This window comes from Lolium rigidum, chromosome 6 (assembly GCF_022539505.1).
Source record: "Lolium rigidum isolate FL_2022 chromosome 6, APGP_CSIRO_Lrig_0.1, whole genome shotgun sequence".
Lineage (NCBI taxonomy): Eukaryota > Viridiplantae > Streptophyta > Magnoliopsida > Poales > Poaceae > Lolium > Lolium rigidum.
The window spans coordinates 222219001-222245806 of record NC_061513.1 but is presented as its reverse complement, the minus strand read 5'-3'; the positions used below and the strand labels follow the sequence as shown (position 1 = coordinate 222245806).

General features: G+C 45.5%; 1 protein-coding gene across 3 annotated transcripts; it reads right to left on the bottom strand.

The window, feature by feature from the left end:
- Positions 1–21219: 21219 nt before the first annotated feature.
- On the bottom strand, positions 21220–24241 carry LOC124666551. Of its 3 annotated transcripts, XR_006990929.1 has the most exons (8): positions 24094–24241; positions 23766–24002; positions 23107–23196; positions 22909–22989; positions 22651–22743; positions 22016–22280; positions 21604–21874; positions 21220–21479 (listed from the first exon to the last, which is right to left on the bottom strand). XR_006990929.1 is itself a non-coding variant. In XM_047203892.1 (7 exons), the coding sequence occupies exons 1-7, from the start codon at positions 24138–24140 to the stop codon at positions 21782–21784; spliced, it is 906 nt and encodes a 301-aa protein (XP_047059848.1). In that variant the 5' UTR covers positions 24141–24241; the 3' UTR covers positions 21220–21781. The 3 variants fall into 3 exon arrangements, 2 of the variants coding, with proteins under 2 accessions (XP_047059848.1, XP_047059849.1); XM_047203892.1 differs by having other exon boundaries at positions 21220–21874; XM_047203893.1 differs by having other exon boundaries at positions 21220–21874; positions 22016–22232.
- Between the last annotated feature and the right edge of the window lie 2565 nt (positions 24242–26806).

Sequence of the window (26806 nt, the reverse complement as noted above, 5' to 3'; positions counted from 1 at the left end):
CCTCGTTGGGATCGACATTCTTACTTATCAAAGATATTACGATACACCCCCTATACTTGTGGGTCATCAGTAGTACAGAGAGCTGAAGCTAGATACCTGCACTTCCGACGAGGTAGGAGAAGTAGAACGTGGCCACGACATGATCGAATCCCCACCCTCGCCGGTGTACCCGCTACGACCAGACATTGAGGACTATTTCGTACCTGCAAACTCCAATAAATTACGGGAACCGAATCGATTAGGGGGCGGGGGAGGCAGAAGCGGAGGTCTTACAAAGCTATACCAATTGGTGCGCGGAACAAATCCCGGTCGTCGTGGGCGGCGGATCTGCTTGCGGCGGACTTTCCTGCGGTGGGTACAATGCGTGCGGACGAAACAAGTGCTGGAGCCGTGGTTGACGTGCAACGCCGCAGTTCGTCCGACGCCGCCGGGGGACAGAGCCGGTGGCGCGACGAGGCGCCGGCGATGGCTGCTCCGTACGATGGTGGGGAACGAGCTGCCAGCGGTTCTCCGGTCTAGCTTAAGAATAATTAATTAGCGAACTTGTTGCTTCTCTCTATGATATTCTCTAAAGACATATATCAGAGCGGCAATATGTGAGTTTTCCTGAAAAATAGATGACCCATCGGTCATTGGCTGCGCAGGCCCCACGGAGCGGCAATATATGATTTTTTCTCTCTAAATAAGTAGACGATCCCACTGGTCATTGGCTGCGACAGCCACACAGAGCGACAATATGTGTCTTTTCCTGAAAAATAGACGACCCCACTGGCCATTGGCTGCGGATGCCCCACAGAGCGGCAATATATGATTTGCTCTAAATAAATAGACGACCCCACTGATCATTGGCTGCGGCAGCCCCACAGAGCGGCAATATATGTCTGTCTTTTCCTGAAAAATAGACGACCCCATCGGTCATTGGCTGCGGAGGCCCCACGGAGCGGCAATATATGAGTTTCTCTAAATAAATAGACGACCCCACTCGGTCATTGGCTGCGGCAGCCCACAGAGCGGCAATATATGTCTTTTCCTCGAAAAATAGACGACCCCACTGGTCATTGGCTGCGGCAGCCCTATAGAGCGGCCCCATTTGTCATTGGCGGCACCGCGTATAAAATCATGAAATAAAACGGCCCACACGTCGGCGATAGATGGATGGCTGCTCCGACGTGTCTCCCGACCCTACCCGTCGGCCACGAGACGGTCGGGGAGGAGCCGCCCCTGTGCGGCCCCACCCGGTCGGACTAACGGTCAAGGCCTCGACTCGACGGCTACCGGCCGTTCCAGCACTTGTGCGTGTTTCAAACTAGAGGAGGGGAAAACTGAGGAAAAACTAAGGGACTGGGGAAAACTGAGTACAACTAACGAACCAGGGGCACGAAAATAGAAATCCCTAAGAAATAAGACACATAAGTACATATTCTTCACCACAATAGTTTTTAAGGCTATTTTCCCATGAGCTATATATTGCAAAGGCAAGGAATAGAATTTTAAATGTAGCACTCAAGTAATGTACTTTGGAATGGCAGAGAAATACCATGTAGTAGGTAGGTATGGTGGACACAAATGGCATAGTTTTTGGCTCAAGGATTTGGATGCACGAGAAGAATTCCTCTCAATACAAGGCTAGGCTAGCAAGGTTATTTGAAGAAAACTCAAGTATAAAAGGTGCAGCAAAGCTCACATATGAACATATTGTAAGTATTATAAGACTTTACATTGTCTCCTTGTTGTTCAAACACCTTAACCAGAAAATATCTAGACTCTAGAGATCAATCATGCAAACCAAATTTTAACAAGCTCTATGTAGTTATTCATTAATGGGTGCAAAGTACAAGATGCAAGAGCTTAAACATGATCTATATGAGCACAACAATTGCCAAGTATCACATTATTCAAGACATTATACCATTTACCACATGCGGCATTTTCTGTTTCCAACCATATAACAATGAACGAAGTAGTTCAACCTTCACAATGAACATTAAAGATAAAGCTAAGAACACATGTGTTCATACGAAACAGCGGAGCGTGTCTCTCTCCCAAACAAAGAATGCTAGGATCCGATTTTATTCAAACAAAAACAAAAACAAAAGCAAACAGACGCTCCAAGTAAAGCACATAAGATGTGACGGAATAAAAATATAGTTTCACTAGAGGTGACCTGATAAGTTGTCGATGAAGAAGGGATGCCTTGGGCATCCCCAAGCTTAGATGCTTGAGTCTTCTTAAAATATGCAGGGATGAACCACGGGGTGCATCCCCAAGCTTTGACTTTTCACTCTTCTTGATCATATTGTATCATCCTCCTCTCTTGACCCTTGAAAACTTCCTCCACACCAAACTCAAAACAATCTCATTAGAGGGTTAGTGCATAATTCATATATTCAGAGGTGACATAATCATTCTTAACACTTCTGGACATTGCACAAAGCTACTGAAAGTTAATGGAACAAAGAAATCCATCAAACATAGCAAAACAGGTAATGCGAAATAAAAGGCAGAATCTGTCAAAACAGAACAGTCCGTAAAGACGAATTTCTTAGAGGCACTAGACTTGCTTAGATGAAAATTCCCAAATTGAATGAAAGTTGCGTACATATCTGGGGATCACGCACGTAAATTGGCAGATTTTTATAAATTTTCTACAGCAGGGGAGGCTCAATTTCGTGACAGCAAGAAATCTGTTCCTGCGCAGTAATCCAAATCTAGTATTGACTTTACTATCAAAGACTTTACTTGGCACAACAATGCAATAAAATAAAGATAAGGAGAGGTTGCTACAGTAATAACAACTTCCAAGACTCAAATATAAAATAAAAGTGCAGAAGTAAAATAATGGGTTGTCTCCCATAAGCGCTTTCTTTAACGCCTTTCAGCTAGGCGCAGAAAGTGTGAATCAAGTGTTATCGAGAGATGAAGCATCAACAGAGGGGTTTGGAGTTTTCTCAACTATGCATTTTATCTTATCTATGTAAGTTTCAGAGGCTCCTTTTTCATTATTCTTAGGCTTTCTATCCTCATCAAACAAATTTTCGGAACAGCCAACCATAGTTATTTTCTAGAGCTTCATGCATTCCTAGGAGCTTACAAGGTATTGATGTCTTAATCTCCCCACCATCATTAACATTATTAGTGTACTTTATTCTATCCATGTCCATCTTTTCAATGGTACTAGCAAAGTTGGTATAAGAGCCAAGCATCTTATATTTAATAAAGACCTTTCTAGCCTCTCTTGCTACACCACCAAATTCTTTAAGAAGGGTTTCTAAGACAAAATCTTTCTTTTCTCCTTCCTCCATATCACAGAGTGTAAGAAACATGTGTTGAATTATAGGATCGAGATTAACAAATTTAGTTTCCAACATGTGTACTAAAGAAGCAGCAGCAATTTCATAAGTAGGAGCAAGTTCTACCAAGTGTCTATCTTCAAAATCTTTAGCTGTACTAACATGAGTGAAAAAATCTTCTATATTATCTCTTCCAATTATAGACCCTCGTCCTACCGATATGACTTTTAGAGTGTACTTAGGAGGAAACATGATGAAATAAACAAAAGGTAAATAAAGTAAATGAAAGTAACTAATTTTTTTTGTGTGTTTTCAATATAGAGAACAAGACAGTAAATAAAGTAAAACTAGGAACTAATTTTTTATTTTGTGTTTTTGATATAAGAGCAAACAAAGCAGTAAATAAAATAAAGTAAAGCAAGACAAAAACAAAGTAAAGAGATTGGATGTGGAAGACTCCCCTTGCAGCGTGTCTTGATCTCCCCGGCAACGGCGCCAGAAAAAATGCTTGACGGCGTGTAAGACACGTCCGTTGGGAACCCCAAGAGGGAGGTGTGATGCGTACAACATCAAGTTTTCCCTCAGTAAGAAACCAAGGTTATCGAACCAGTAGGAGTCAAGAAACACGAGAAGGTTGTTGGTGGCGGAGTGTAGTGCGGCGCAACACCAGGGATTCCGGCGCCAACGTGGAACCCGCACAACACAATCAAAGTACTTTGCCTCAACGTAACAGTGAGATTGTCAATCTCACCGACTTGCTTGTAAACAAAGAATTAGATGTATAGTGTGGATGATGATGATTGTTTGCGAAGAACGATAAAGAACAATTGCGGTAGATTGTATTTCAGATGTAAAGAATAGGACCGGGGTCCACAGTTCACTAGTGGTGTCTCTCCCATAAGATAAACAGATGTTGGGTGAACAAATTACAGTTGGGCAATTGACAAATAAAGAAGGCATAACAATGCAGGGAAATTCGATTCGGTATCCAACATATGCATATGCACTAACAATGCACATACATATATCATGATGAGTACTATGAGATTTAATCAGGGCATTACGACAAAGTACATAGACCGCTATCCAGCATGCATCTATGCCTAAAAAGTCCACCTTCAGGTTATCATCCGAACCCCTTCCAGTATTAAGTTGCAAACAACGAGACAATTGCATTAAGTATGGTGCGTAATGTAATCAACACAAATATCCTTAGACAAAGCATCGATGTTTTATCCCTAGTGGCAACGAGCACATCCACAACCTTAGAACTTTTACATCCTCTGTCCCGGATTTAATGGAGGCATGAACCCACTATCGAGCATAAATACTCCCTCTTGGAGTCACAAGTATCAACTTGGCCCGGAGCCTCTACTAGCAACGGAGAGCATGCAAGAACATAAACAACATATATGATAGATTGATAATCAACTTGACATAGTATTCAATATTCATCGGATCCCAACAAACACAACATGTAGGATTACAAATAGATTATCTTGATCATGATAGGCAGCTCACAACATCTAACATGATAGCATAATGAGGAGAAGACAACCATCTAGCTACTGCGATGGATCCATAGTCCAGGGGTGAACTACTCACACATCGATCCGGAGGCGATCATGGCGATGAAGAGCCCTCCGGGAGATGATTCATCTCTCCGGCAGGGTGCCGGAGGCGATCTCCTGAATCCCCCGAGATGGGATTGGCGGCGGCGGCGTCTCAGTAAGGTTTTCCGTATCGTGGATCTCGGTACTGGGGGTTTCGCGATGAAGGCTTTAAGTAGGCGGAAGGGTAGGTCAGGAGGCGTCACGAGGGGCCCACACACTAGGGCCGCGCGGCCAGGACCTAGGCCGCGCCGCCCTGGTGTGTCGCCACCTCGTGGCCCCACTTCGTTTCCTCTTCGGACTTCTGGAAGCTTCGTGGAAAAATAGGCCCCTGGGCGTTGATTTCGTCCAATTCCGAGAATATTTCCTTACTAGGATTTCTGAAACCAAAAACAGCAGAAAACAGCAACTGGCTCTTCGGCATCTCGTCAATAGGTTTCGGCATCTCGTCAATAGGTTAGTGCTGGAAAATGCATAATAATGACATATAATGTGTATAAAACATGTGAGTATCATCATAAAAGTAGCATGGAACATAAGAAATTATAGATACGTTTGAGACGTATCAAACACCCATGTCGGCTCTCTGTTTGTTAAACTGATTGGGATATAGACCTTTGGTAAGTGGATCCGCGAGCATTGACTTGGTGCTAATATGCTCGGTTTTAATGGTTTGATCTTGCACTCTATCTTTTACAAGGTGATAGTTAATGTTAGTGTGTTTGGCACACTCGACTTGTTGTTACTTGAATAGAAAATTGCAATTTTGTTGTCGTAGTGCAAAGTGAGTGGGCTTGAAATACTATTAACTACTCTTAAATTTGAGATGAAGTTCTTAAGCCAAATAGCCTGTTCGGTTGACTCATAACATGCCAGAAACTAGCTTGCATCATAGATGATCTTGTAAGGGTTTGCTTCGAGATTTCCACGAAATGGCTCCTCCCAAAGGGTGAAGATATAACTTGAATTGGATTTCTTAGTATCCACACACCCTGCAAAGTCTGCATTTGAATAACCAACAACCTCAAGGTTATCAGAACTCCTATATGTGAGTATGCACCCCTTAGTATCCTGCAAATATCGCAAGACTTTCTTAACTGCTTTGTAGTTTTCTAATCTTGGATTTATTTGAAATCTGCTAAGCATATAGGTAACGGGCGTGTACAAACTTGGCATACATAAGGCACCCGACAACTGAAGCATAAGGAATCGCCTTCATTTGATCGATCTCTAATTGATTGCTTGGACTTTGAAATAAACCAAACTTATCACCCTTAACAATTGAAGCAGGCGTGCTAGAATAACCTTCCATATAGTATCTCCTAAGCACTTTCTCAATGTATGACTTTTGACAAATGCCTAATACTCCTCTGGACCTATCTCGGTAAATCTCAATGCCCAAAAATAAGAGGCATCACCGAGATCCTTCATATCAAAGTTTGAGGAGAGGAATCCCTTAGTCTCATATAGTATATTCTTATCTCTACTTGCCAAAAGAATATCATCTACATAGAGTACCAAAATTATAAACTTGTGATGCAGTTGTCCACCTCATTTTCGTTAAAGTTAAACTTTTCTATTATCCTATGGAACTAGAGATACCATTGTTAGAGATATATTCCGTGTACGTATAAACGGATAGTCTAGGATAGGATAGAGATAGGACTCTCATGTCTTGCCTTGCACTCCAAGATGATCCCTGTACGCCTATATATACTCGCCCATGAGGCTCAATAATACATCCATCATATTCCGCATATCTCTCTCCCTCTTTATCGTTCTACATGGTATCAGCCGCAACTTCCTGACCTAGCCGCCGCACAGCTTCCGCGCCGCGCCGCCCCCGGGAGGTCTCTCCATGGCCTACTCCGGGGGCCGCGCAACCCGTATGAGGGTTCGTCCGCCGATCTGTTGATCCGCTGCCCTCTAGTCTTTTTTTTTTCCAATCCGTAGATTGGTTTTCTTTTTTCTCCGCCGGTCGCTCGACCGGCGTTTTCTTTTTTGGTTTTGCCGATCATAGATCGGATTGAGTCGCTCACCGCCGTCGTCATCACGCGCCTCTACTCCAACCTCGGTGTCGACTGCACCGACCATCTTCATCAACCGCGCGGCACGGCCGCACGCGTCACACACGGGATGCCTACGTGCGACGCAGCAGGCTATCTCGCCCGCGCGGTCTCCATCGCTGGTCCGTCTTCGCCGTCATCGCCCGGGACATCACCGACAACGTCACCAACGACTCCGATCTGCGGCACGTCGTCCATGCCATGGCGCGTAGCGCCGCCATCGGTTTGATCAACCGACCGCGCGCACGGCCGCCAAGCACGTCCCCGAGCACGCGCCTACCACCGATCGAGCTACGGGCTGCCGCTGCGTCGCCCCTTCGGGCCGCAGCGCCGCCGCCTTTGGTCCATGCTACCGGCCTCCGATGCGCCTTCCAAGGCGTGTACGTTGCTGGTGGCCTCCCGCCGTTGCATCGACTCGCACCCTGCAGCTACGCCGACCCCTCGGGCCGAGACGTCGCTGCACGCAGTCTACTTCGCCGTCCCCGCGCACCGACGTTCCAGGCTACTACCGCGTCGGCCCATCGGCGCAGGTCGCCACCCTCAGCGCAAGGTCTACGTCAAGCCGCCGGGTTCTTCCTCGCCTACTCCGAGTACCGCCGCCGCACCTCCACAGGTACCCTGCATGACCACTCTGGTCGTCGCAGGCCTCGCCGACCACCTCTACAGTCTAGGCATCCAGCATGGCCACTCCTCGCCGCCGCTGGTTTCGCCGCCTTCTATGTCTCCGTCCACCACGACCTCGCGGTCCATGGTGGTCCCTTCCCCTGCACGCCCGGTATTGGCAACACCGACGCGTGCCTTCTTCCCCGACGCGTTCCCGAGCCTGGCAAGCTCGGGCCAGCGCCTCGTCTTCATCGGCTTCGACAACGTCTTCATCGGCATCGACTCTTCTACGACTGCCTCGACCTCGCCGACTTCGTCTTTGCGTACTCGGTTCTGGCAAAACCGGAGTATGCCTTCGTCCCCGACGTGCGCCTAGTTCTGGCAAAACTAGGGCAGCACCTCGTCCTCGACGGTTCGGACTGCATCGACTTCGGCATCGACAACCTCCACGACTGCCTCGACGCGTCTCCGTCACTCTCCTCGCGCACTACGCGCTTGCGGCTTCATGTGCGGCTACCTCGCCACCGACACCCGACCACGACATCGACCACGGCATCTCCTCGCGCGGCTACCCCGACCAAGGTTGCAACACCCACGCTCTCGGCTCCTCGACATCGGCACAAGGGCTACCACCTCGCTCGCGCCTCACCGGCTTCCTCTACGGTCCAAGCATCCGCGACGCGACATCGTCCACGACGCTCCCGCTACGGCTGCGGGGGGTGTCGGCCTTGCAGGGTCCACTTCGGTTTATCTCCGGTCCGACCGTCCACGTCGTTCATGTTGTTCACGACGCTCCCGCTACGACTGCGGGGGAGTGTTAGAGATATATTCCGTGTACGTATAAACGGATAGTCTAGGATAGAGATAGGACTCTCATGTCTTGCCTTGCACTCCAAGATGATCCTGTACGCCTATATATACTCGCCCATGAGGCTCAATAATACATCCATCATATTCCGCATCTCTCTCTCCCTCTTTATCGTTTTACAACCATTGTGTGAACGCTTGTTTTAATTCATAGATGTATTCCTCTCCTTCTACAACAAAACCTTCTGGCTGAGCCATATAAATATTCTCATGTTTGACTGTTTGGGCGGGACCATTAGCACTTGGCAGAATAGATTTGGGGTGGGCCGATTAGCGAGGCACTCTAATTTTCCTCATGTTTCACTTGTTTTTTCTTCTCTTTCTCTAGTTTTCTTGTATAGTTTTCTCCTTGTTATCTGGTTTTTCGGTTGTTTTTTACTTTGTCGATTTTTTTTTCTTTGAACCAAATCTGAAAAATATCAATTTTGAACTTTTCAAAGTTTTAACATTTTTCATATTTGAACTTTTTGAAAATTAGCATTTTTAAAACTAACTATTTTCAATCTTGTACACTTTACATGTTTGAACATTTTTTAATTTGTTTTTTTAACTAAACATTTTTTTATCATTTAGACATTTTTAGATTCTAATATTTTTTCGATTTGAACATTTTTAAGTTAGAAAAAACCAATTTTGAATTTTTTTTAGTTTTAAACATTTGAAAATCTAAACTAAAAAAAAGAGAAGCAATACCTTTTATTGGGTCGCTTGCGGCATTGGACGAATCACTTGAGCGGCACCTTCCTCGCTCCAGTTAAGAGCAAGAAATAGGGGCACCTGACGGCTCTCCGGGATTCCTTTACACCGAGCAAGTTGGTGCCTACGAGGGGCCGCACACCCCTAGTCGTGTATGGGCCTGACTCATTTTTTCCTATTTTCGTTTCCGTTTGTGTGTTTTTTCATTTTTATTTTTTTGTGTTGTTTTTTATTTCTTTTTGATGTATCTTTCCTTTTTTGTTCAAATGAAAAAGCTTAAATTCGAAAATAATTCAAATTGAGAAAACATTCAAACTTGGAAAATATTCAATTAAAAAAACAAATTTGACAAAGTTTAAGTTTTAAAAAATCTTATTCAAAAAATATTCAGTTTTAAAATATGTTTATATTCTAAAATATGCAATTTTCGAAATAAAAAATTAAAATAAAAAACAGAAAAATGTTCAAGTTTAAAAATGTTCAAAATTTGAAAATATTTAGAAGAAAAAATGAATTTCCAAAACTAAAAAATAAAAAAAAATAAAATTTAAAAGTTGCAAATTTTGAAAAACTTCAGATTTAAAAATATTTCGACTTTTGAAAACATAAAAAGGAAAATAGAAAAGGAAAATATAAAAAAAAGTGAAAGGGAACGATGGGCTGGTCCAAATCGCCCGCGTGAGAGGTGTGTGGTTCTCCGGGAGATGCTATATGGAAATATGAACATTTGGAATAATTTTTGAATTAAAAAAAATTGATTCTGAAAAAATTAATTTTTAAAATCTCATCTAAACGAATTCAAAAAATTTTGAGCTTAATGTTTTGAACACTTTTCGAACTTGAACAATTTTGAAATTTGAACAAATTTCGAATCTAATATTTTTCTAATTTTAGCATTTTTTAATCTCAGTATTTTGAATAGTTTTCAAAATTTGAACAATTTTTGAATCTGAACAATTTTCAGACTTTAAACAATTTTCGAATCAGAACTATTTTCGAAATTTGAACATTTTGAATGTGATAATTTTCAAAAATTTGAACATGTTCAAAAAACGAAAACCAGGTAGAAAATCCAAACAGAAAAACCATTTAGAAGAAGGAAAAACTAGAAGAAGCAAAGCCAACACAGTAATGGGCCTGGCTAAAATAGAAGTGTGCGGCGTCCGATCAGCACCGACTAGTGTTGTATATAGGAATCACCCGGTTCTCCGCTTTGCCACTTTGCTTGGACGAACCGGCGGGCCGCAGAAGCTAGGAAGAATGCATGGGATTTCAGGATGCTTGTTGGTTTTGGGCCCTTGAAAAGAAGTGTTATTGCCATGTCGTGACAGACTCATTATCAGCGTCGTTTTCGTGCTCGCTTCAGCCATGTCGTGACATCCGTCGACCAAAGGAGGAAAACAGGTCTTGGTTAGGTACGGCACCGTCGCTTGATACTGTCAACCAAAATATACTACACATCCTCCTGTTAGACTGTTTCTATATGTCAGCCTATCGATCGATCAGACAATGTCGACTTCACACTGACGTACTGTACATACATGCATAATATATACCCATAAGCTCTGTCAATGTGCCACCAACTCCACGCAGATGCGCACGGCGGGAACGACTAGTATCCGGCGACAACGACCCAACCCCATGTCTGTCCACCTCAGCTAGTTATTGCCGAATCTCCAAAACACTTGTCTAAAAATGACATGTTTAAGCGTATAGATTCACTTATTTTTGGTCAAGTATTTTGTAAGTCAGATGGTTGTCACCAAGTCTTGTTATGCAGATGCCCTACCCAACGAAAACGGATGCAAAGCGACTGGCTGCGTAGTCTTCTTTGCGGCGCGGCAGCAGTAGTGGTGGACTCACTTCGACCTCCTACCAAGCGAGTTAATGGCCACACAACGATGCAGGTTGCCCGGGCCTAGCAATGGGTGCCCGCCTTAATGCGCGCCACCAGACTCTCGGCTGCTTTTAGCATATAAAATGTGACGCTGGGCCATTCCCGCACACAAACCCTAGCCACCGCCCCAACCTCAATCCCAACCATAGCGCCACCATCCATCTTCTCTTCAGCCCCACCTTCTCCCCGAGCGAGCCATGGCTGGTCATAGGGGCCGAGGGTGCAGCAGTGGCAGGGGTGGTCGTGCTGGATCTGCACGCTCGCATTCGCATGCGCGATCACCCTCCCCTACGGAGTGGGAGTGCCCGTTCCACTTCGAGTTCGTCGTGCACATCACCGAGGACCTCGACCGAAAGAAAGTTCCGGATTAGTTCGTGGAGTTTCTCACAGGTCGGGAGCCGGCCTCCATCAACATACAGGAAGACAATTGCGGCGAGAGTGCTGGTGACCCGTTGAGGTGCTGTTTGACGGGGAAGGCAATATCTACCTCGACACCGGCTTCGATAAGTTTTCCCGCGCCCACAACCTGGAGGTAGGATGCCTGCTGGTCTGCCGCTACAAAGGCGATGATGACATGAGTGTCACTGTGTACGACGACTCAGGCTACCGTAGGCACTACCACATCCACAACCCCGATGACGGCAGCGACGAGCAACTGTAGTTCATAGCGAAGAAGGCAAATGGTATCACAATCCACTAGTTAGGTTTTCTCATTTTACAATATTTTAAATTATGTATAATAATGTGTCTGAAATTATGTATCAAAATCTATCTAGATATAACGAAATAAATATTTAAAAACTATAAATGCGCCGTGTCACTGGACCACCCTGAACACAAACGAACGCGAGTGGCCAGATGACCATTTCTGCGTCTGAGCGACCCGAGGCAAACGGATTTACGCTATTATTTTCAGCGTCTAAAATGCATATGATCGCTGGAGATGCCCTAAACAACACCTGTATTCGAAGGTGCACGCAAGGTACCGATCATCAGCTTGAGGCCACCCCGTCGGGTACCTAATCCCTCCCGTCAATCTTGCCTTAAAAACAGGACGATTTACAACGCTTGCGTGTGCCGTCTGCTTCCCAGCAGCACACTTAGCCAATGATGCACACTTAGCCAGACGGCAAAGAAATTCTTGGAGCTCGTCATGCCATACGCGCGAGCCCCACCCAAGCTCCGACGTGCGCGCGCAATGATACGCAGCGTTTGCGCGCGGGTCGCGAGCGTACGCGACGCGGCCGTGGAAGACACAATCATTGATACCGACGACCACCATTAGTTGTAATCAAACGGCAACTAGTAGTACCACTGGTGCGCGGGTGCGACGTACAGTACTACTCATCAGCTCGCCGGTGCTTCGCTAGCTTTGGTTCGTGGAAATCATCACGGCCAAGCCGCGCGAGCGACCGCACTCGCACAGTCATCTTCCGATCCGGAGATGCCATCTTCTGTTTACACGCGTGTGGTGGCAGTCGTCCATCGGCGTGATATTCTGTACTTGTCATACAGACATACAGTGGTCAGAGCGTCAGCCATATCCTAGCGGACCAACACCATCTCTCATCTAATAGACGCCCGACGAAAATGGGGATGAACCACCCCGACCCCACCCAGTAATCCGACGCAAAATGAACGATCTGTTAGCGGAGGCGCCAAAATGATCGGACTGTTTGCAGAGACGCAAACGCGTCCCAAATTTGCAACGCGAAAGCATTTACGCGGACGCGTTGCGTGTCCGCACCCTGTCTTCAAGGACCCGCATGGCAGCGGACGTGAGGGCTGCAGCTTTCGCTATCAATGGCACACCATCTTCAGAAGCCACGCCAGGACTAGCGGGTAGCCATTGGCCTTCTGCGCCGTCATGAATGTCACGCGCCTTCGTGTTCCACATGCGCCCGTCCTTAAAAAGTCACCAGCAACATCCGGCATCGCACACACCTCCCTGACCATGCTTGCACCCGAACAAACCGATAGCATAGCGCACGACCACCACGCCATGGACAAGAAGAAGAACGATCACGAGGCAAGACCGTCGCAGCCGGCGGAGGAGAAGTAGCGGTTCAGGACAATGTTCTTATCTATTTCATACATGTCACACCCGTGTGTCGGGGTATTAGTGACTTGCAACAACGGTCTTGGCAAGTAGGGGTGGTAACACTAGAGAAATGCATTATTGGTGGTGCTCGTCGAGTACCGAGTAGCGATGTTCAGTATGAAACCCCAAGCTTTATTGGTATTTATACCCGGCAATGGCCTTTTTGAAGACATTGATTCTATGAACTAGTTAGACTTCCTCTAGTGTGAAAAACGAGATCTTTGATCGGACAATGACAAAGCTTGCACTCCTGCACTGTTACCTTTTTGAAGGATTTGTTTTAAATGATGTATTTGGTGGTCGTTAGAGTGTTGTTGTTGCGAGTGATTGATCACTGTGGCATAATCTTATTTATTTTATTTTCTCTTTTGGCTGTGTGGTTCGGTCATTTTGTTAGCACATAGGCTGAATGTAATTGATATATCCACAATACAATACATTCCCGTTATAAAAAATCATGGGTTTGACAACTTTATGATGTTGAGTTGTGTAATTCAGTGTATTTATTGAACCGGGGCTTCAGAAAGAGAAGTGTTCTCTGAAAAATGTGGATGTTTTGTCCAACAATGTACCTGAAAACCTATGTTTGTTTGATTTATGAATTAGGCAATTGTTCAAGCTTCTTGTCTTTTTGGTACAAGTAAGAACTTCCTGGATTGAAAATTTTGCTAAGATGATGCGCATTTTATGAAGTTTGATCATTTCCCCTACTCCCTGTCGCAAACAACAACGGATAATACTTGAAATTGAAGAAACTTCTAACACAATTTGTATCATGTGTTCGCCACCTCCATTCCTCAAAACAAGGCATATATTTTTTCTAAAAAGTAAAGAAATTCTAACTTCGACCAAGCTTATAGAAACTATAATACTATGTAGATATCATGTAAAAATGTACTTTATTGTGTATTTAATGATGTTGATTTAAGATTGTAGATGTTAATAGTTTCCCCGTAACCTTTGTCAGTCTTTCATTGTTTATCTTTGATCAAAAATTATAGGGAGAAGTCCAATTTGCACCCCTCAACTTGTCTCAGAGTTCACTTTCCAACCCTTATATTTGAGTTGGTTCAAGTTACATCCCTGAATTCCTTAAATCGTTCAGAATACAACCCTTGACCGTTTAATAGGTTTACCTGGTTTTTCTTGCTAGAGGTTTTTTCATGTACTCCAACCCAACATCTTACATGTACAAGTATTCATGTACCTCCTCGTACATACATCTTCGTCATGTATCTCTCGTCAATCTAGCGTCGCCATGTTCCTACCCAGGCTACCATCGGTGCCCTGCTTGGCTGCAGTCGTGTCCCTGCTGAGGCTACTGCCGTGGCTGCGGCCTTTCCCCTGCCCAGGCCGCCGCCGTGCTATTGCCAGGGCCACAGTTGGATATTCACTGCCTGACCAATTGGCTTAATTAAGAAATGAACCAAAAGAATTGAATTACAACAAATCCGCAGTTAGATATTGTGCCTGATTATGGCTTAATGAATCACATGAACTTTTTTACCTCCCATGCACATGTATGTCTAGCAAAGGAACTGAGACTGATACACTTAATCGTAGCTTTTGCTGCAGCGTCGCCGTTGCCATTAGAGGGCGATGTCCGTACCACCCAGCTTTACTTCACGGTCAGACACTAAGACTCAAAGTCTCACAAGTTCATGGAGGCCGGCTTCACACGTTTGCCGGCCGGCCTGCATCCAACCCATCTCGTATATAGGCACAAGACGCATAACACTGCACGATCGATCGCTCCTCCTCGATCGCCCTGTGCGGCGACGAATGCCCAACCCTACTAGCGGACTGCAGTCTGAAACTCTGGAATCTAGATACGTGCACTGAGGACATGTACTTTGGAGAGACAATACATATGTGCTGATGACATGTATGGTTTGGGTTAAACGATGACATGGTAAGAAAAACCGGATCAAAACCTATCAAGTCCAGGTAAGGGTTGTATTTCGAACGGTTTATGGAGTTTAAGGGTTAAACTTGAACCAAAGCAAAGATAAGGGTTGTAAAGTGAACATTGAGACAAGTTCAGGGTTGTAAATTGAACTTCTCTCAAAATTATACGCCCCATTTTAAGAAACGGGTGTGTAGCAAGCAATGAGGACATATGCCATTCAAGCTTTATTATATCATCGCAACACAGGGGTATTAAGCTAGTAGTGTTTACACTTTGGACCTGACGGCACACAGATCTTATTTTAAAGGTTATTTTGAACTCTTCAGCTCCATTCCTCCTAGCTACTAGCTAGCTACCTAATCCAACATGCCCACTCCTTCGTTATGGAACAGTCAAACCCCAGGCGTGTCAGCATGTTCCGGCCGGGAAGGAAAATCAACGGGGAAAAGACTTTTGCCCGTCGTCTTCATCGCAATTGGCGACATGATGTGTTTTTTTTAGATGAGGTGGTATTCGGTTTGTGGCACCAAATTAACGACCCGCAGATGGTGCTTATAAAATGGGGCGAGAGTGATATCTTGGCCGTTGGTGTCGCTTAGGGATTCGAGTCAGTTGTTGACCAAACTGCATGCAAGTGTCTGTATATCAGGGTATTCAGAGTTTAGCAGTTTTTCTGCATAGACGTATTGCACAAAAGATTCCTTTGGGTGGGACCCGACCCTGCACAGGGCGCACAGGCCAGCACATGCCCCTGGCCTCTGAGCTCGGTGTAGAAGAAATCTTCGCCCTTTTCCCTGGCTCCGCCGCCGGCAAAGCCGCGATTTCCTTTCATCTCCATCTGCTGCTTTCGGAGGCAAGTGAGAGGAGAGTCTGGTCTTCCGTCGACGGCGTTTTGGTGGTGTCAGCGCCGCCGCGTCGAATAAGTTTGCGGCAGCTCCTACCCTTTGACGGCGGCGTTTGAGTCAGGTCGCATCTTTGACGGCGGCGTCGGGGAGCTGGTCCGGCCTGGTAGTCGTGGCTCCCTGGGGACGGCCCTTTTGGTGTCCTCGGGCGTGGCTGGCGAGGCGCCGGCGGTGGCCACGCTTTGGGCTTGTGTCCTCGGGCTCGTGCCTCGCTTCGATGGCGGTGGGCTCCGTCGCCATTGACGAGTTCTGGAGGTCTGTAGTCAGTGGGAAGCGCCGGCGGTCCGGCCTGTCTCGCTTGGTGTCCGCGGTGGCTTCCCGGCGTGAAAGAGGAGCCGGGCCTGCAGAAATTCCGATTTCTTTCCGAGGCTTGCGGCGAGTTCGGTTGCACAGCAACGTCAAGGATCTGATTGCTTTTTAAAATTTTTGTGGAGGTTGTCTGTGCATTTTTCCAGGGATTGGTCTTGTACTTCTGGAATCTTCGGGTGTGTGCACGTTGGATGTACTCTGTTCTTTAATATAAGTCACGTGTGTTCTTCTAAAAAAACATTGCTGATTGTATAGAGTTCTTCCAATTTTGCACCTATGACATATTCATAAAGTCCTGTGCGTTTCAAAAAAAAAAGTTCTGTGCTTATCCATAAATTGCAAAGATTCTCTACATACTGATATGAAGAGTTCTACTTTTTGTCTCACAGAGTACATATAATATATCTATGAAGTCCTGTGCATTTATAGACGCCAGTGATTTTCAACGCTGCGATTGTAGAGTTCTTCCATATTATTATACTAAGTCCGTATACTATCTTCACAAGGTTTCATGACTTTTCTCAAGAACTCGGGTGACGAATCAAATCAACGGAATCTGGTCACGTTGGAATCAGCAAACCGGAGCATAGAGCAACCCTAAATCAAATTAGCAAATTCGGCTGTTTATCTTTTTTTTTTGTTTGCTAATTCGTCAAATACATAGCAAATTACCTACTAAGGATATCTCTAGCTAGCGACGTGACGTGGACTGGCGGACAGACTGCGCACGCTCCAGCGGTGCGATCTAAATAGACTAGCTCGCGCGGATCGACCTATCCGTTCATCAAATTTGGGCTGTCGATGAGTCGTGTCAAACAATGCGCGTCCTCCCTAGAAGATTCCGGTCCCACTCCTGCCACGGGTACCACCGGCAAGAAGCCGGACGAGCATCGGGTTGAGTCGGACAAGCGCACATGCCGAAGAGGATCTGCCGCCAAGTTGGAAGAAGAGCTGCTCAGGGCGAACAAGCGCGTCATCGCCCAACGTGCGTATGCCGACGGTGAGTTGCTCGTGTAGAAAGACGCATAGCAGGCCGTCATGATGATGAAGTAGGAGGCACCGAGCATGGCGTTCAGCCATGGTGTGGTTATCCCTCTAGCTCCCCCTGGCCATGTCGTGGCCGGCACATCATTGACGAGCTCCGCAAGTCTACGTTGAGCGGCCGGCCTTCACCAGGCCCGCATACGCTATCCCAGGGAGGCGGTCACGGGAGGGCTGGATGCACGTTGTCCAAGCTAGGTGATCCCCGCGCGACGTCGTCCGAGATGTCTAGGCAAGGCATCAACCTCAATCACTCCCAATGCTGGACAATCATCGCTCGAGGCAACGAAGAAGCAACGACGAATCTCTACCGCCGATATGCCGCCGCCAGTCAACATGTTTGATAGAATGACGGACGAGCTACCTTCGGTGAGCAAGAAGGTAATTTCTTGCCCATTGCCCCGCCTGCCAACTTGATCTTATAATTGTTTTCCATTGCTAGTCGGTACTGCTCGTGGCTTGTCATGGCCATTATGTGTGTAGAACATGGAGAACAATGGTGAGGCCCTCTTGCATGACATGATCAACAAAGACGACGACTACGCTCAATATGACGAGACTCAGTATGACCAGGCTCATGAGGGCAACTCCATTGTAAATCAACCATTGTTTGGCAATGACGACTTCACCCAAGCCATGGGAGACGGCGTTAGCCAAGCCATGGCCAAGTTCATCACCCAAGTCACAACCGCGACACTGGCCACATCACTTTCTGCGACGGTTTCATGTAGTACCGTGTGTATCGATTTGGATAACCGCCGGTGTATCATGATGTGGTGCACCACCAAAATTGTACACCATACATACATATCACTCAATCATGGGCTGATTCATACAAGCACGGGCATGGCGTACCACAAGCGTCGTTATGTGTTGCACCACAACGATCGTACATCGTACATACGTAAATCTCAACAATTCATACAAGTAACATGTAGTACCTTTCGTGTCGATTTCGAATGACCGCCGGGTACCAACTTGCGTCGCACCACAGGGATCGTACATCGTACATACGTGTAGCTTAAACATGGGCTGATTCATACAAAGCATCCATCTGCGTCGCACATGCATCGACATGATTTTGCACCACAAAAATGCGTACACCATACATACGTAAAACCTCCACAACTAACCCGTTGCATGGACCCAAGCCCCCCCCCCCCGAATATACATGGATCCCATGGGGTCCTTGCCACGATTGTCGTTCCGTACATGATTCCGAAACATGTAGTACCATGCGTGTCGATTTGGATGACCGCCGGTGTACCAAGATATGTGAAACCATGACGTCCTTAACACAATTACCTTTCTGTACAATACACCATACATACCTAAACCCAACCCTGACCCCAACCCCTAACCCTAACACTAACCCTAACACTAACATTAACCCCAACTCCTAACCCTAACCCTGAACCCCCCACCCCTAACCCTAACTCTAACCCTGACCTAACCCTAACCCATAGCCCTAACCCTAACCCATAGCCATAGCCCTCAACAACTAATCCGTTGTATGGACCCATGCCGCACGAAGATGTGTGAAACCATGAGGTCCTTAACACAATTATCTTTAAGTACAAGATTCGGTAACATGTAGTACCTTGCGTGTCGATTCGGATGGCCGCCGGTGTACCAACTTGCGTCGCACCACAAGGGGCGTACATCGTACATACGTATAGCTCGAAAATGGGCTGATTCATACAAAGCATCCATCTGCGTCGCACATGCATCGACATGATTTTGCACCACAAAAGGCGTACACCATACATACGTAAAACATCAACAACTAACCCGTTGCATGGACCGTGCCCCCCGAATATACATTGATCCCATGGGGGTCCTTGCCACGAGTGTCGTTCCGTACATGATTCAGAAACATGTAGTACCAAGATGGTCGTTTTGGACGACCACCGGTGCACCAAGATGCGTTATATCACAAAAGAGCGTACACCACACATACGTGATACTCAAACATGGGTTGATTCATAATAGCATCCATCGGCATCGCACATGCATCGGCATGCGTTGCAACACAAAATGCGTACACCATACATACGTAAACCTCAATAACTAAACCATTGCGTGGACCCATGCCCCTCTCGCGGGTGAAACCATGAGGTCCTTAACACAATTGTCTTTCAGTACAAGATTCGGTAACATGTAGTGCCTTGCGTGTCGATTCGGATGACCGCCAGGGTACCAACTTGCGACGCACAACAATGAACTTACATCGTACATACGTATAGCTCGAACCTGTGCTGATTCATACAAGCTACGTAAACCTCAACAACTAAATCCGTTGCATGCCCACGAAGACATGCGAAAAAACATGAGGTACTTAACACAATGGCCTTTCAGTATGAGATTCAGTAACATGAGGTACCTTTCATGTCGATTTCGGATGACCGCCGGGGTACCAACTCGCATCGCACCACAAGGATCGTACATCGTACATACGTATAGCTCGAACATGGGCTGCGGCATACAAAGCATCCATCTGCGTCGCACATGCATCGACATGATTTTGCACCACAAAAGGCGTACACCATACATACGTAAAACCTCAAAACACCTAACCTGTTGCATGGACCCATGCCCCCCGAATATACATGGATCCCATGGGGTCCTTGCCACGAGTGTCGTTCTGTACATGATTAAGAAACATGTAGTACCATGCGTGTCAATTTGGATGACCGCCGGTGTACCGAGATGCGTTACACCACAAAGAGCGTACACCACACATATGTAATAAATCATAGTGCCATATAGTCCTTATCAAAGTTCATACAACGTACATCGGGGTCAATCGTTTAATTCCTTCGCCGTCTATTCATCGGTACAATAGGCAATTCATGGGTTGATTCATAATAGCATCCATCGGCATCGCACATGCATCGGCATGCGTTGCAACACAAAATGCGTACACCATACATACGTAAACCTCAAAACCTAATCCGTTGCGCATACCCATGCCCCACGAAGACATGTGAAAACATGAGGTACTTAACACAATTGCCTTTCAGTACAAGATTCAGAATCATGTAGTACCTTTCGTGATGATTTCGGATGTCCGCCGGGGTACCAACTTGCGTCGCACCACAAGGATCGTACATCGTACATACGTATATCTCGAACATGGGCTGCGGCATGCAACGCATCCATCTGCGTCGCACATGCATCGACATGATTTTGCACCACAAAAGGCATACAACATACATACGTAAAACCTCGACAACTAACCCGTTGCATGGACCCATGCCCCCCGAATATACATGGATCCCATGGGGTCCTTGCCACGAGTGTCGTTCCGTACATGATTCAGAGACATGTAGTACCATACGTGTCAATTTGGATGACCGTCGGTGTACCAAGATGCGTTACACCACAAAGAGCGTACACAACACATATGTAATACTCATAGTGCCATATAGTCATTATCAAAGTTCATACAAGGTACATCTGGGTCAATCGTTTAATTCCTTTGCCGTCTATTCATCAGTACAATAGTCAGGGTAAAAAAAAAGAGATCTGTATCACGTTATGTGCTGATAAGAACTACTGTATACATTAATTTATGACTAAACTTTAATGCACATAAAAAATGAGCTTGTCTACTGTTACACTAAACGCAATACATTGAATTGTGTTCTGTAGACCAACTCAGCTTAGTTTGGCCTTCATCCTACAAAATTGAAGAATGAAAGTCCTGCTGCTGTAGCATAGCTGACTTTAGTCCTCGATATAATAGGATCCGGTCGCATTGAAAATGACTGATTGATAACAATGCAAACCGTCCGAAAAAATAATATGGCGTAGCTTATTGTCGATTCAATAAACTCTGAATTGTATTCCGCGTGGGACCATAACATCATTGAGTGACTATATGCTAACAAATAAAATCATGCTGTGCAACAAAAGAAAACATATCTTAACAAAGTAAACTCGCTTCATATAGGCTGTACCAAGCAAAACATCTCCTAGTCACTAATTATTCAGGTTAAACTGACCAAAACCAACCTACTAGAACCTCGTCATTCCCTGGGTAACAAATCAGCATGCATTGCTTCATTCAAAAAAATGGGGTAACTGCCCAAAGGTACAAACCCACCTCTGTGTAGTGTTACATGCACAGAAAAAATGAACCAGACCCATCTCAATGGTTGACAGAACACCCGCCATCTGTACTGCCTATTACAAAAAATAGGTCCAGCGAGCCAATGAATAATACCTCCTTTATGATTGGATCGCGTAAAAAAAAATCAGTTAACACGAGGTGTGTTAGGCTGAACTAGAAACCAGTGATTAAACTCACCAGTTCGTCACCGTATACCCCTTTGATATACACACATTCTTCTTATGACCAACTACTCCACAGTTGGAGCACTGTGCCTCTCGCCTAGGCTTCTTAGAGCTCCTCTCCACCGAGGGGCAAGTCCCAGCATTGTGATGCCTGCTGCGGCACACAGAGCAGAAGCGAGTCCTTGGCACACTCACCTCGTATCCAGGCTTCGCTCTTGCTGAAGTCTGATCATGGCTTGACATCCACAGGCCATTGACCTTGTCTTGTCGTGCCTTGGTGACCCCTGTTATGAATGACCATGAAAATATGTGATTCAGTGAATCCATACAAAGGAAACTATGTATGATTTGAAAGTGCATAACTTCAGGGAATGACCGTGCTCTACAAATATGCTAGTATATACAACGGGCCGGGGAGGACATACCGCGCAGCCGCATAGGATTTCCTGCATTGTCAAGCTCTTTACTATATTCTTCCGCGACGTCCCGTATCTGATTCCAAACCCAACCTCCCAGGAATATAGGTTGTAGAAGTCAAATGCCTCTGCTAGTGAATCAAACTCCAACCCTGACACAGGAGTGACGACCGCGTCTGATTTCCTGTCGCCGAATTTCCTTAGTTTTGATTCAAGAGCACTTTTCCTGCCATTTGTTGATGTTCGAAAGTCAGGAATCTTTCCGACCCGGGGCCTGTCAACGGCACATACGAAAAAAGGTTAATGCTGGTGAACTTGACAAACTCAAATAATAGCCCTATGGGTACGAACATCATCCTAATGAAAAAAACATGCGAGAAGTAGAATGTGTCCATTACTGGACAAAGGCGTGTAAACACTGTCTTAACTTTTCCTTACATAATTCCAGTTTTAATGTACCCCGTAGATATACCAGTACAAGCATTTGTTCACACCCCCAGTATGGTAATCTTCATAACCACAATTATCGGATCTGAGTAACCTTATGCTAGTAACAAAGAATACTGCTCGGATAGCATATGGTAAAAAAGATCAGGTTTATGACAAAGCAGATTCCATCTCTGGCATTGAAAAATGGCACGCACCTCTTCTCCCATGTATGCGCGACTGAAGGCTTCTCGGCTGCGTTGTCTGAAGGGCCACCAGGCAATTCTTCATCTATATCGATCACGAGTGGCCTGCAATTATCATTTATATGGGAATTGATTAACTCAAGCACAACATCTGCCATAGTCTATGTGCACACCCCCTCAGACACACACCAGGAATAACAAACTAACTGCAATGACTCAATATTCCCGGCAGCTGGGATAACACGTAAGCAAACAGCCGCTGGCGCATACCTCTTCTTCGATGTCTGAGTGTCTTGTGGCCTCTCTGAGCAATAATCCTCATGTGTATTCAGATCCTCCCCATCAGATGAGCTGCATAAACAAGTGCATCTCTAACAAAATCAGACATCGTGACCTCAGCATACATCAGAATACTGCATTCTGTATGCTCAGGATTATGATTTTTTAGCCTGTAAACAATCAACATACCTAATCACCGTTTGTGTTGACACGTTTATTTCGGTGTATAGACCAGGTGGAAAATCTCCCTCCAACTCTTCTGGAACAAAATCACAACCCCTGAAAAATATGAAGTAATCAGTGCCCCCGATCAACTGTATTAATCCTTATCAAACATATACTGAGACAGTGGCCCTAATATAATGTCTCCACCGTCTAATAATGTATGTGATACAAAAGCACCCTTATATCCAGAAACTACACGGTTCTCTCCAAGATGGAAAACCCAAACAGTAAGACATCTTATCCAACACCCCAAGCTGACCCCGATCCCTCGATTGCTACTCGCCGTGTACCAACCATACCAAATCATGGATTAACAGACCCTGTTGCACCCTCCATCTCGCTCTATGCCCTCGGGAACAAACATAGCATTGAGCACCTTTATACAGAGATACCAGAGAATCATATCGTGCGGGTGCAGAGATATCCATCTCACTGGTATATTATCTACTCTTGTTATGAGATACCCACATGACCCGCTCTTGGTTGATACCTAACGAACGCCGTTGGTAGAGGCAGGCTAAATCCTCCCCCCCTTAACCGCCGCTACTGACGAAACTGACGAAATCAGGACCTAATTGGAGGTGTGGTTCAGTAATAATACAAACTGTCAAACAAGGGCTCACATGTTGCCCCATGGCTCCGGGGATCTCGGCGAATCTGTGCAGCTGGGAGCGCCGTCTTCCGTCGATGCCCTGGAACCTCCGTCCAGTCCGTCATATAGCTCGCCGGAGCCGCCGCCGCCACTGCCGCTCCCGGAGCTGTTTGACTCACCGCTCCGGGTTTCCGTGTACAAGCGGAATTCCGCCGGGATTACCTCTTCTCTTTCGATCCATCCCGAATCTACACCTGGAAACCCCATGCTGGAGGAGGAATCGGCGGTCAGCATCAGCTGCGGCGCGGAATCAACCAAAACTCGGCAAAAAAGAGACGATGCGGAACCACGGAACGAACCTGAGAAGCAGCTCGGTGAACCCTTGCGCGCCTCCATGGTGCTGCATCGCCGGCTCCGTCTGAATCTGGAGATCGAGTCAGCTCCTGGGTTGGTGTGTTCTGTGAGCGCCGAGATGCCCGGAGGTCGCGAGATGCCGGAGGATTTTGAACTGCTCTTTCATGGTCGCCGCTTGTCCTAATCGACCCCACGCTGCGGGCCACCACCGTATATACGGACCAGTACACCGTTCGTATACGAAAGGCTCTCTCTGTATTGTCGGAAACGCCGGTCAACTCTTCCGGACGTGGGGCCAGCACGCGAATCTTGGAACTGCCCCGGACGGCCACGATTTCACTTGCGCCCCATTTTATAAGCTACAACGCATTTTCGCCAAATTAACAAGAAATTTTGTGCTGTTTTCTCTGTATAATTTAGGGCTTCAAGTTTTTGATTGAATAGAGCTACGAATATTTGCCAGAAAATGTAGCACCAATTTTGATTAAATGTGGTTTCAATTTTTTTGATTAAATGTAGGCTAAGATGGAGATAGTACTTGGATCCCGAAGTACTTGCATTTTTCAAGAGATTTTTTTCGATAATAGGTGCTCCAAGATATATGTGAACATACAGTTGACTTGCAAAACACATATGCTCATATCGATTTTCTGCAACATGGAGGAGGCACGCAATAGACGTAGAAATTAAGTTTTTTCTTATAAGGTACCGCAAGATTTAAACCTTAAAAATCCAACACAAATATCTTATGAATATGTGACAAAGAGGTGAAATCTTGTCGTTGATTAACACAGTACATCCTTTATTTCAAATTATAAGATGCTCTACCTTTTTTGAATCGAATATGTTTGGACGTATTTCACTGTTGTCGTATAAGTGGAGTCAGGCGGTATCCCTAGACTAACATGCACCCTTTCAGGTTTCAGCCCACGACGACAGTGGCACTCAGATGTGAAGACATGCATCAAAAAATTCTAACCGACCTAACCTATCGGGATGCACCACGGTTTCACGAAGACTCCTAACCAGACATACATCAAACAAAGACCAGAAGATCTATGTGGCGCACAATACTCCTAAGACCCATCGTGCAACATGAAGACACCTATCACCAACGCATATATATACCGAAGACATTCGTTCGGAAGACAAAGTTCAACATCTACACCAAGTTGCATATACCTAAGACCGTCTGTCCAGAAGATAGAGTTCAACATCTACACCAAGTCTCCACGTAGCATCTATAGCCATAAACCTTATCTATCTGTTGAACGTAGGGTGCATCTATAAGCCTGTAAGGTTCGTCTTGAGTCTTGTACAATCTTGTGATCGCACAAATAGCAAAGTCTGAGAGAAGGTCTTCATCTACATCATGTTTTTTGGTCCAAACATGTTAATCTGATCCACTTGTCGGAAGTGAGATTGATTTGGGATCATGGAAAAAAATCCTTGTACCGAAAAAATCCGTGTACCGAAAAAAATCCTTTGCATCCGCGAATTTTCTAGACATTGATACTTTGATTCTGATCTTCGGAAGTGAGATTGATTTGGGATCATGGGAAAAAAATCCTTCGTCATGTGTGTATGTTCACTCATGTATGTCCATATGTAGTACTCATAGAAATATCTAAAACATCTTGTAATTCGAAACTATGAAGTACTACCTAATTTGATGGAAAATTAATTTACTTCATTAAAGCACAGAGGGTCATAGGGTACCTCATGGGTTAGACATTTCCACATTTAGTCGTTAGGGTTTATGTCTTGCGATACTTCATAAAAAAACAATTCCTTGTCTACCCGCGTAGAAAAATTATTTTGGAATATGGCCCACTAGGTTCGACCAATCGAGAATGGCGCCAAAATTGTGCAGGTCGGTACCAAGAATGCATGGCTCTAAGCTAGAGTCGCGCCAAAGCGCTTGGAGCCAAAGCAAGATCGGTGTCAATGGCATTGGCACTGAACACCTTGGGTCATTTCATTCTTAGTTTCCTCGGTGCCGATCTACAAAGATTCAACGCCCTTATCGATGGTGCAGGACCAACCGCCCAAGGATCAGATTTTGAAATAGTTTCGTCGAGGAGGCTTAGGTGTGATTAGTTTTGCCGAAGGAGCCTACAAGGGATTGGTTTTTTTGCGCGGGAATCAAGGATGAGTTGTAAGCGCTTTTTTGTTTGTTTGTGGATGCCACCATGCGCCGGTTCTTTGACTCGGAACAAAACATTACAATATAGTGAAAATACGCAATGAGACATGGGTACTTATGAACCCTATAACTTGACGGCCCCAAAATTCATATTTCTAGTGCTCCCACGGTTCATATCCAAAATTTCCATATCCAAATTCAAAAGTATGTAGCTCACTCAAATAATAAATGGTCTAAACGAAACTCAACCTTCCAAAATTTCTCTAACTTAGTGATGTGATAACTATGTAACTTAGTACCGGAGTAAGTTTAAACCGGTTCAGGTGTACCCATGTGCATAAAATTAGCGGTGCTGATATAGTGATTGCAACTGGTTGTACGATCAAGTTTCATTGGGTACGTAGGCAGAATGTCACAATAACTAAACCAGGCTAACCAAAAGCAAGCAGCCAGTGAGTTCCTATCGCGGCGTGATCAGGTGGGGGCTTCCCACTCGCAGCAACAGGGACATGTATATCCATGGCCATCAAACCCGGGCGGTCGGTCCACATTCCCCGCTGAGACAACTAAAC